Source organism: Pygoscelis adeliae, unplaced genomic scaffold (assembly GCF_000699105.1).
Source record: "Pygoscelis adeliae isolate BGI_AS28 unplaced genomic scaffold, ASM69910v1 Scaffold316, whole genome shotgun sequence".
In the NCBI taxonomy this organism is placed as follows: domain Eukaryota; kingdom Metazoa; phylum Chordata; class Aves; order Sphenisciformes; family Spheniscidae; genus Pygoscelis; species Pygoscelis adeliae.
Window position 1 is genome coordinate 631,935 of NW_008824905.1, and position 11,478 is coordinate 643,412.

General features: G+C 44.9%; 1 protein-coding gene across 1 annotated transcript in view; it reads left to right on the top strand.

Annotated features, from left to right (window-relative positions):
* Positions 1 to 2,180, top strand: part of EPGN (epithelial mitogen) — a 7,650-nt gene extending 5,470 nt beyond the window's left edge. Inside the window, exons 3-5 of the mRNA XM_009324884.1 lie at positions 741 to 861; positions 1,632 to 1,784; positions 2,096 to 2,180. Coding sequence (XP_009323159.1) covers positions 741 to 861; positions 1,632 to 1,784; positions 2,096 to 2,150 — 329 coding nt within the window. The 3' untranslated portion in view covers positions 2,151 to 2,180. The remainder of the gene's footprint in view (positions 1 to 740; positions 862 to 1,631; positions 1,785 to 2,095) is intronic.
* Positions 2,181 to 11,478: the final 9,298 nt, after the last annotated feature.

Consider the following 11,478-nt stretch of genomic DNA (forward strand, 5'->3'; position numbering starts at 1 on the left):
GTAATTTTGATGTAAGATCCCCAAGAATAGTTTTGACTTTTCCTTTATTCCCATTTGAGCCACCGTGGTTGGGATTAAGGTAGTAATTTTTTGTGCTTTCAAAGCAGAAGCATGCTTGCTGACCTGGATGCATATAATTTTGCGCAAGTTCAGAAATTTAATAGTCATGGACCATGCTTCTGCACAGGGAGACCATCCGGGCCGTCTTGGGTTCTTAAAAGCGTAATTGGACACTCTGCTAACATTAGACCCTGGAGAACGGATGGAGGGAGCAGTCCCACCATTCATCACTCACTCGTAGCTGTAGAGCTGGCAGGCAGGAGTGTTAGAAAGAAAACAGGAACTAATTAGTAATTTGAATTCAGACTGGGAAGCATACTGCGAATAATTCAATGCTGTCATTGTGTCCTAAACCCCCGATATTCCTGGGTTGGTTTTTTTGATGGACTGCAGGTTGGATAGTGCTGATGTTACCCTGGGTGAATTTTCCGTAATCACTTTTATACCTGCTTCTCAAGAGCAATTAATTTATTTACAGTTTGTTCTTTCTCTAAAACTATGCTGGAATGTCTTAGAAGCTTGTTCTGCTTAGCGGTGTTTGAATCTGCTCACGAGACATACCACAGTAAGTCTATGTATTAAGTGTCTTCTGCAGGCAATGTCTGTTCAAATTGAGTTGTGAAAATATATTAAAATGATTTTTTTTCCTAAATATAACATGAATTTTTCCCCTTTTACAGTAGACTACACAGAGCAGCCAAAGCTCTTGAAGCTCATGCAGACCTGTCTTGAAGAACACCACAGCTATTGTATCAACGGGCTCTGTGCTTTCCACAGCGAATTGAGGAAACCCATATGCAAGTAAAGAATACTGCTTATAAGTATCCTTCTTAGAAAATAACAACAGTAGCTTTGTTTCTTTGTGTGCTACATGTTACTAATGTAATGTGACTAATATTCAGCAGAGCGCAGCTTTCGAGAGCCAGTCAAGTATTTGCAGGCTTAAAGTTTGGCACAGGCTCGAGTGCTCTGGTGGCTCAGGACTGTTAACGAGGCAGTAGTGCTGTGCTAGTGAATACTAAGGAAGGGAGAGGGAAAATCCACAGCTTTGTACATCACTGCCATGATGGCATCTCAAAACACAACTGGTGCTAGAGTAAGTAGTAGAGGAATAAGTAGATTTTCACAGTGGGCATGATGGAGGGGGGAGGATCTTCCAAGATGTCAGCTGCAACTCCCTTATTCCGCAGCTGCTTAAATATCAATCAGGACTATGGTGCCCTTAAAATTTTCTAGGGTCCGTACTGGGCAGCTTTGGCCTTTGGAGACATTATAGCAGCTAAGGATGAGCAGAGCACAGTGCTCTTCATCCACACCCTCTGCGATGAGGGTATGTTTAGACCGCGTTTGCTGCTGTGACTGCAGTACTTGAGCTAGCTTTAAACTAGATAGACTGGGGCAACTGGTAGTCTTGGTGGAGGGAAGAGGTTCTGACTGAGCAGCAGGTTCAGCCCATCCTCTTTTAGACTTGTTCAACGTTGTTTAAAACTGATGTAAACTAACATGTGTTTCTGAAATAAAAGGATAAAAAGTTCTGAATGATTTTTGCATGGTGTATGTTTATTTTGTAGGTGCCTTGCAGGTTATAATGGAGAGAGGTGTGAACATTTAACCTTAAATTCCTATGCACATAATTCTTACGAACGCTACATTGCTGTGGGAATTGGTGTAGGAATACTGACAAGCGGGATACTTGCTATCATCTACTGCTACGTAAGAAAGAGGTATGGGAGATATGTAACCTTCTCATTACAGTCTTCTGAATTACAGTGGGCAGGAAGAAACAGCATGCAGAATTTTGAGGGCACTGGGAGTGTGTTCTTGCCTGTTACTGATCTGCGGTGTGATCTTAAAGCAGCTGACACTCTATACCTCTGCTTTCCAATCTGACAGTCAGGTCAAATGGTGCGATTCTCTGAAACGGGGATTTCATTGGGGCTGCCTGAATGAGTTAGGCCATTAGATTTAGGTTCTGTTCAGACTGCTGTGATTTTAGACTTGTCTGATTAAAATCGTGTCATGTTGTCCGTTTTAGATGCAGGAAATTGAAATCACCCTACAAAGTCTGCATGGGCGAGACAGCATTGTGAAGATCTGGCGTTGGGAGACTTACCAATTTGCCTGTAAACGAGAGGAAGTTCTGCTGGGAAGGCCACCCCGCGCTATCTGGCAGGGTACCCCAGCCTCGCTGATGAGACAAAATAAAGGGAATGACAGAGCAAGTACATAAAAGGAACTCCTGCAGAACTGACAGGCTCCATTCACTTTTGAAGAAAGACTTCCTCTTTTTAGTAAAGGTTGCTAGATGAGCAGGTCCGAACAGCTAAGGATACTTGCAGCCCTCTCAATGCTCTCCTGTGGCTGGTATTTCCTGAGGGCAGGACTGGTTGGTTTTAGCTGCTTTCAGTAATTTCGAGCCCTAGTACAGTTTTCTGCTCTGGTCTTTTCTGTCTTTTTTTCTTTTTCTTTTTTTTTCTCCTTCTTTTTTCACTTCTGGAGGAAAAGCACAACCTGTCTCACAACGGAGTTGTATTCTGAACATCGTGTACTGACAAGAAACAGTTGGGGTTCTGATTTCGGTGTCTGCTGCCTATGTGTGTGGATTAACAGCCCTCTTCCAACACAGCAGTTATCTTCAGTGTGCTAAGCAAAGTATAGGCTTCTGTTGCCGTAAAGGACAAAATCGTAAAATGCTTTGGACTGAGGAAGATGGATGGTTCTCAAAAGCTTGCTCAAACTTAGGAATAAAGTGTAAGAAATTCCTGGAAAACTATATCATGACATCGCTGGGCATGGCAAGTTCTTACTGTTTTCACAAGTGAAGGAACCGGACGTCTTTCTCAAAATGGATTATTGAGTGTGCTCGTGACAAAGAACTCTACTCTTCCCTAACATCGTATAGCAGCTCATCAGATCCATGGAACGTCAGGCAGAACATTACCTTGCTGCACCGTGATTTCAGCGCAAGACTGAAATTGAGTTGCTAGAGAAGCTGAAATTTTGCTATGAAACTCCAGTATAGCTTTGCCCAGGAAACAGACTCTCGCTATTCTGTTCTCCCATTATGTGCACAATGTGACCACTCAAATAAGAAAGAAATTACTGTAGGGGTTTTGTTCCACCCTGGACACACAGATTACATATCAGATGCTTGTTTTTATTCATCTTGTCTGCGAAGAATCGCAAAGGTAAAAATATTTTGTTCAAGGAAAAGGGAAGAAAATTGGTTCTGAAGATGGTGGCACTAACTGTGGCTTCTCACTGACCGTTGGAGTGTTTGCCAGTGCTGATGAGACCGGGGATGGCTCTAAAAGATTTTCATTTCAGCTGTTGCACTCTGTAGATGCATCTGCTATGCTTAGTCATCTATGAGAAAAAGGCAGTTAGGTGCTTTGCGACTTTATGGGATGATAGAGGCTCCTAAATTTAGGTGCCCTGCTGGAAAGCTCAATTTCTTTGTTATGTGAGTTAATTTTCGCAACAGGATGCATGTCATTTGTTGAAAAAACCCTGTGTATTTGTGAGACTACAATGATAATGCTGAAATGTGTATGAAAGACTGGGTTTTGAAAGGGTAAATGTACATTTGGCACTCGAGTGGTCTGAAGTTCAGTGGGCTTCTCACACAGGGGGATCTTGGTCAGTATCTGAGTCATCTTGGCTCTCCATTTGATACCAATAAATAAAACAACACGTCACACACTGGTTGGTTGGAGTCCCTGTGCAACAGACTGGAGCAAGCAACACGTGTGTACGCAGAAAGGATTGTTGGTGAGGAGCTGAATGGAGACAGACACCAGTCCTTTCCTCTACGCATTGACATGAGCGTTTTGTAAGAGGCACTGAGCTGATTTTCCAACTTTCAGCCTTTTTGTTTTCTTCATCTCAAGTTAAATGTTCAGATCTCTGTATTGTTTGCTCCTTTCCATTCTTCTGACCTTTTCTTAGTATCCGCTGAGAGACAGCTTCTGCTCTTCACGATTTTCAAGTCACCTTTCAGTAGCTGCCCTAATGTTTTCTGTCACGTGTATGTTGTGAGAGTGCAATTAGATGTGAATTACAATCGGCGCATCTGCACACACACACAAAAAACACCCTTCGCCCCTCACACACACTGGACAGACTGAATGGAAATACCTATTAGAAACATGCATGTCATCAGGAAAACACAAGTGAGAGATCTTTCTCATCGATCTCGGAGAAAATTTTAGAGCTAGATAGGCAAAAGGATGAAAAGCCTTAAAGCTTTTGTCATGTGAGTGAATCGCCTTCTCTGTAGTGAGTTGTCTCTTCCTGCATGCACGTTGCGAGTGTTGCATTCGCTTCTAGAGGACCGACCCTTCTGCATTCCAGAGGCTGTGTCTTGGAGCAGACCCGCACAGTAACACAACTTGCTCAGGGCGTACGCGAAGTTGTAAAAGGAGCTCTAAGGGCAGGAGTTTGAACAACTGGACTTTCACTTGTCCCAAGAAAGCTGCCGGGGAGAGATGGATTTTGTTTGGTTTTAACCATTTGTGTGTCCTCTTACTGACTTTATTGACGCCTTTCACATACCAGGGGCCAAGCAGGTGCCTTGCAGGATAGGCAAGTGCTTCTTCAAAAGTATTTACTCATTGCAGTGAGACGCTCTGTACCTATACAAACACACACTGACTTCCTTCTGTTAATGTTTGGTTAAACATAACTGGAAAGGAAGGTTTATTTCAAGGCCACAATTTAGCAGGAGACTAAATAGTGAAATATTTTTTTTCTAATTTGCTTTCTGGTCCGAGGCAGCTTTGGAAGGGCTGCCAGTGAAAGTTTGCTGAGATTTTTCTGCTAGTGGAAGAAAAGCTCGAGAGTCTGTGCCGTGCAAAATGAGACTTTGTGTAAGGGCAGAATGAGAATAAAACGGAAAGACGAAGATGGGAAGAAGAAAGGCAAAGGAGGTCTTTGCTTTATTTTAGTTTTCTTTTTCCAAGTGGTATCGAGGCTTCCAGAAATGGGTTCCTCGCCACCTTGGTGCTGTATGCCCTTTGGAGCAGACTACCAGCTTCTTAGACATCCAAGGCTGGTGGCACCAACACAGATGACAGCTTTCTCCATCAGTCTGCAGTGTTTACAGGCTGTAGCCCGTGTGGGAGAAGAGTGTTGTCATTGCAGTTTTAAGGGATTTCATCAGGCCCAAGCTGTGTTTGAGGCATCACTGCATGAATGAATCACTCTGCTGTTTGATGCAGTGACCTGGCTGAGGAAGTCTGCGTTGCCTCAGATTGCTTCGTGGAGTCAGCCGTGCTGAGCCCTGCCTTGATAAGTGACAGATGCTACTGGGCTAGTATGGTGTGTTGCTGCTTACGGTGCTGAATTTCCTGCAGAACTGGCCTGTCGGAGGATCAGGATCATCTTTCCTGGCTCATTTATCAGGCTCAGACTCCTTCTGTAATGGCATAATTAACAGAGTCATAAGCTTCTGCTTCCCATTAGCCGCACGTGCCAAAAACTGTCATTTCAAGAGGAGACCCTGTGTTTGTGTGCCTTTTAGGCAGTCCTGCATCAGCTTTGTTGGAGCACCAGCTCAGCAGGGCCGAGAGAGAGATGTTAAAGACTGGGACCTGCCTTTCCAAAGGACAGAGCACTCGCCCTGTGTATGATCCTGGCTGGTGGAACCACACTGGCTTTTCCTGCAGTGCATCTCTCAAGCGTACTTGCCCTTAAGCCACCCAGCCCTCTACCTGATTTCACTGGCATCTGCAGTCACCATGCAGGTGTACTTTGTTGCTAATGCTTGGCTGTGACTTGAATACTTCCCCTGAATTCAACACCCATTTTCTGTTGAAGTGTGTGGGAGGCCTGCAGTTCACCTGATCCCAGCAAAGTCTATTCAAAAGGGCAAGATGCAAGCCTGTGGAAAAGATGACTGTCCTTTCAAAATACTGCTTTTAATCTTGGAAGGAAGTGTATTGGTGGCTAATGTTCGGAGTCCTCAGCGTCCCTGTCCTCCCTGCCTGATAGGGTTCACTGTTGATTAACAGCGGTGCGCGTGATGGCACACGGCTGATTCAGCAATCTGAGCTGCAAGGGCACAGGAGCAGCCAGGCCGCTGGCCCATCTCGACCGACAGCCAGCCAGCAGCTGCAGACAGTGCCAGAGGCTCCTGAAGAAGGTCTTAGAGGTCTGGTGGCAGGCAGGTACGTAGGAGACAGTTTTCCCTCAGAGAAGGTTTTAGTCTTATTCTTAGTAACGAAGCGTATGTTTTGCATAATAACACAGCAGGGTTTCTGGTCCTTCCCACTTACTATGGCAACGCAGCTTCTTCTAGTGCATATTAAAAGTGAAAAAAACTGATTTGCGCTCATGTGGCTAGCACAAGGCTAACTAGCGTGTGGTCTGAGTGTAAGTACTGGGTTGTGTCCTAAGAACTAGCTGTGAAGCCGGTTAGTTGTTAGTGACTCTGGACTTCATGCAAAAACAACAACAAAAAAACCCAACCAACCAACCAAACAAAAACCCCCAAAAAATCAAACCCCAAAAAATCATACGGCTCTCAGCAAAATTTAATAGCTTCGTCATTCTTTACACCCATTATATGTTTTATTTAATTTCTGGTCCATGAAATGCATTGTAGTTGGAAAAGCATCCCACAAAGAGAAGGCTAACTTGGCAAAATAATTGATTTAATAATTAAGTTCAGAATAGCTCTCGTGACCCGTGAAGCTTGCGGTCCTTAATGGATTTGTCTTTAGAGCATCCCTATGAAGTGAGGCAGTGCTTTGGGGATGATGTTCAGTGGAGAACTAAGATGGGGAGGGATTAAAGTCACATGAAGGAGAGGCATCAAACTTTTCAAACCTCGTCATAGTGCTGTAGCCAATAGATCATTCTTCTGCTCCTTTGAGTTCTTTTAAGAAATGGTTCTCGAGTAGATCAGTAACACGCTAGCAGTACTGAGAGACGGGAAAGAGGGGTCAGTCTTGGTAAAATGCAAGTTTGATGGCAAACAGCAAGAGTTTCTTTTTGAATATTCATTTCAACTCTGTATCTTGTATGACATGAGTGCATTTTTTTTTTGTTTGTGTTTTAACTTTTGGAGCTCTTCAGAAAAGTATCATGACAAAATGTAGGTGTTTGAAATAAGACAATTTGTACGATGCAGATAAATAATCTGAAGGCTCTATTCAGTCAAGTCCAGCCCATCATAGGTAGGGTCTTCAATAGACCTGCTCATTTCAGTAGCTGCTGGCACGGAACTGAATGGCGGTGGGGTAGCTGGATTCAGCTTCTAGAAAAAGAAGCATGAAAAACAAGGAGCGGGGAAAAATGCACTGGTTATTGCTTGCATTTCAAGGTGTCACTTGGGTGGCCTGAAGGTACCAGTGAGCAACTTGACCTGCCACCTGAGAGGCTGGAAATGCTGGCTGCACAGCTCAGCGTTCTGTAGTCTCTCTGCGTTGCAGAGCTCTGATGTGATGCGTGGCTGCTCGGACGTGTCATGTCGTTAGCCTTGCTCTGAAGAGGGAAACGCCTGTAGAGGTCCCTATTGTACCATAAATCCAGGAAATCATTTAGGACTCCTTCTTTACGACCCAGTTAACAAACAAACAAAAAAAAGTGTGGGTACTCATTAAAAGCTCAGTGTAAGTAGTCATTAATTATCATGACAGCAATAAAATCTTTTACTATGACTAGACTTTGGGCTGCTCCTACTGTCGCTGAATTGAATGGGAGCAAGAGCAGGCTCTGTAAGAAGCAGCTCCTAGCAAGCTGAAGGAGGTGTCACAGCACAGCCGACACCACTGATTTGTGCAGAAGAGGAAAATGTTTATTGTGCTATTGCTGGGAGCACTGTTACTCCAGGCCCCTTTTGCTAGTTTGTGCGCAGATGGGAAGAGCACGCTCCCACGTGGCTGCTGGGGTTAGAAGCTGGGACACGGGCTTGTTTTGGTTGAGGGCAGAGTTGGACTCCGTACATAAGCCCATTGCCTGTGTGGGCAGGCAGAGCCCTAAATGAGAGGTTAGATAACTGCAGGGAGAAGAGGCGAATGCCTCTTTTCTAGGAGGCCAGATGAAATGATAGAAGAGGAAATAGAGGCACAGAAAAGGGCAAGTTGCTTTATCTAAGTTGCAGGAAGCCAGACATTGGCATAGACCCTGGACCTTTGGCCTACCTATCCAGGATCTAGATGGCTGCTTTTCTCCTGTTTGCGGACCAACATTTTGCCTTTATATATAAGGGACACGGCAGAGGCCTAAGGCCTGGAAAGAGACCCAAGTTGCCGTTTGCTGGATTTGGTGGATATCTTGTTAGTGGAAGGATAGAAATTGGTCGTGCTAAAGCCTCAATCTTTTTGCTGGGGCTTTAAATTGGTAAATGTTCACATAGAAAAGGAAGTAAAAAATGTAAGCAGTAAGTGACACACAAAAATAAGCATAATGCTCAGAAGACTTCTGCACGGAGTTTTCCATGTAGCTGATTTTGGAAGATTAGTTACGGTCCACGTCCTGCTGTTAAGTCCACGTAAAAGCAACAGTTCACATGACAACACAGAAGTTGTTGTATAGCTGGTCCAAACCGATTGTTGGGTTGTTTGAGTCAAATTAAAAAACTGATTTCATTTTTTTTTAATATAAACATAAAAATAGTCTGTGAGACAAAATTTCACATACTAATGAGGGTAGAAAGTGTTTTAAATGCTCATTCTCTGGAGCACTTCAAGATGAGCTGAACTTGGGATTCGAGGCGCGTCTTGTATAGCCATTTTGGCGGAGTTTTCCATCTGATAGTTCGGGGTTTTTTTGCCCTATTGTGGAAATAACGCCACCTGTGAAATTGAGCTGTAGCTCTGGGCTCAGTTTTCCAACTCATAAAAAGGTCAGAGGTATCCAAATGCGAGGTTTTGATTCCATGTCTAACATTGAGCTACTTAGACACTGATTTTTAATGAAAACTTCATGTTGAATTTATCTGGGGAATGCTGGCAAACGAGTTTCCTTGTAAAGATTCCCTAGTGATGTTTCTTTTTAACAGAATTTTGTCCTTTTATATGCAAAAATACAGTTCGCTGTACTTTGAATACCTGATACTCAAATATCAAGCTACGTTTCCTGGTCATGACTGACCAAAATGCAGCATGGCAGTATTGCCGTTAGCTGATTAGAGACAGGCTGATGGAGAGCTAGCCTAAGGTGGCCAACATGGGAAAGCTTCATAGGCAGGGTAGGTCGGTAAGCCCGGAGCTGAGTGCCCAGACTTGCTGCCTCAGACCTGAAATGCTCCCGGAAGCCCTGTCTTTGGAGCGGCTGTTGCTGTTTGCAATTTTATCTGCTGTCACCTTCAGCTTCCCAAGGCAAGGAGCCACATTATGATCCAGGGACGGGAGTGTTAGAGCTTTGTCACTGCATGAAATATGTTATGCTTATTGCTTTTTTTGGATTGTTGTTTGGGTTTTTTTGTTTGGGGGGGGGGGAGGGTGGGGAACGCAAGAACCCTTCCTCTGTCTTCCATGTTCAAGACTGGTGTGCAAAGATGTCTCTCCATAGCTCCATCTGACAAATAGCACAATCAGGGTTGAGACATGAGAGGACAGGGCCGTGCTTTGCAAGAGCGTCTGACTAACTTGGGCAAAGCTAATTGTTTGACATCATTTCTATACGTAAGATGAAGTCTGTTTGTGTCCCATTGTTATGGCCAATCCCACAATGAACTGCATTTTAGTGACTTCTGCCAGCCGTTTGACGGGGGCCCGGCAGCACATTTGAATATGAGCACTGTTCCAGGAAGCTGTCTTAATAGATACCAATTCAGAATTTAAAGGTTGCGGGGCAACAGATCGGCCTCGCAGGTAGCTGTGACAGCTTGACGTAACAGGGAGGACCTGGGCGCTTCAGTGCATCCCTGCTTTGCGAGCCAGGCAGCCCGGCAGCCACCCATTGGGTGGGTGAAGCAGGCTGAGATGAGTCAGGGGCAGGCAGGGACAGCAAGGGGGGACCTCGAGTTACAGGCCACGCCGTGTAGCCAGAACATGCAGTATTTGGCTAATAGTTTTGTGCCTTTTCCCCTCTTTTCAAGGCTAGAACGTCACATGTTCATGTGTGTTTATTGGAGGGCTGCTGTTCAGGAAGAGAAGCACAAGGAGGGCCCCCAAGTGGCCTTATCTGCGTTTGTGATTTTTGGAAACTCTTAGCATCTACAGCGTTGGTTTGTTGGGCACAAGTCTTTGTAGCTCTGGCACGACAGTTGGTGGACTTTGGCAGCTTAATCTGCCTTCTTTGTCTAGCAGTGCAAGCAGTGAAGCTTGGCAAGCTGGGATTTATCATCGCTGTAGACGTGGGCAGGGGAGGGAGAGGAGCTGCTGGCAAGGGCGGGAAGGCGGATGCTGCAGCTGGACTTGTGAACGGGACATTGTGTCTGCCGTGCCCAGATGAACACGACTTAGGTATGTGTTGGTCCCAATCTTGGCTGCTTTCAATGAATGCAGCCTTACTGATGTTAGCAGTGTTGGTGTTGATCTGTGAGTGCTGAGGATTTCCCTTGCAATGGATAATGCAGGTGTAGAACAGCCAGCCTGTCTTTATACTATTATTTTTCTTATGCAGCAAGGGAAATAATTGAATGCACCATTCGCATTTGATTAGGCTATGGGGCCTAATCTTTCTGTTCAACTTGAGATCAGACCTGGGTCCACGCATAGGAGCAAATCCTTTGGTGCCTGATGGCTCTAACAGAGTGGTGGCTGTGAAAACCTTCGAGTAGGATTTTCTGCTAATTTCTCTTGCTGCTGTATTCTCAGGGTGGTGGTGAGGTGCAGAACTGTGAATTTCAAGGTAATTGTGAACGAGAAGACGAAGGCAAGTTGAGCCTGGCGAAAGGCACTGTGCTTAATGAACCTGTAAAGCCAGTCACTTCCAACCTGATTCTGTAAAACAAGTCAAAAGAAACAGGACAGAGTATTTCAAAGCAAAACAAAGTTCAAGACCCAGAACTACGTCTGGGGACAGCTGACTAGTTCCACTAATGGCATGGAAGATCTGTAGAAAGTAACAGGAGATGCACATCTCACTGCGGCGGCCTCTGGTTTAGCTGCATTCTGGTTTCCCGCTTAGACTTTTATGGCTGAACAGCTTGTCGTAGCCCCTACGTGAGCGGGAGCATGCGCAGCTCCACTTACATAGCCTAAAACAACAGCACTTACCTTCCCTTACTGGATGTGTGGACCCCTGTTAAGTGAACGCAGGTGCCAGCAGTAGAGCTGGCTTTCCTAGTTGTGTTGCAGACCCTTTTTCAGTAGTTCACGGGCTGATGGTGTAAAGGATCTGATAGGACAAAGGCACATCTGATATTGCAGGCATAAAGTTAGTCCTGTTACAGCAGTGCCTGTAGCGCTTTGTGTACTCACATAATTGAGTATCACTTGCATGACCTCCTCTGTGTGTCCAACAGCT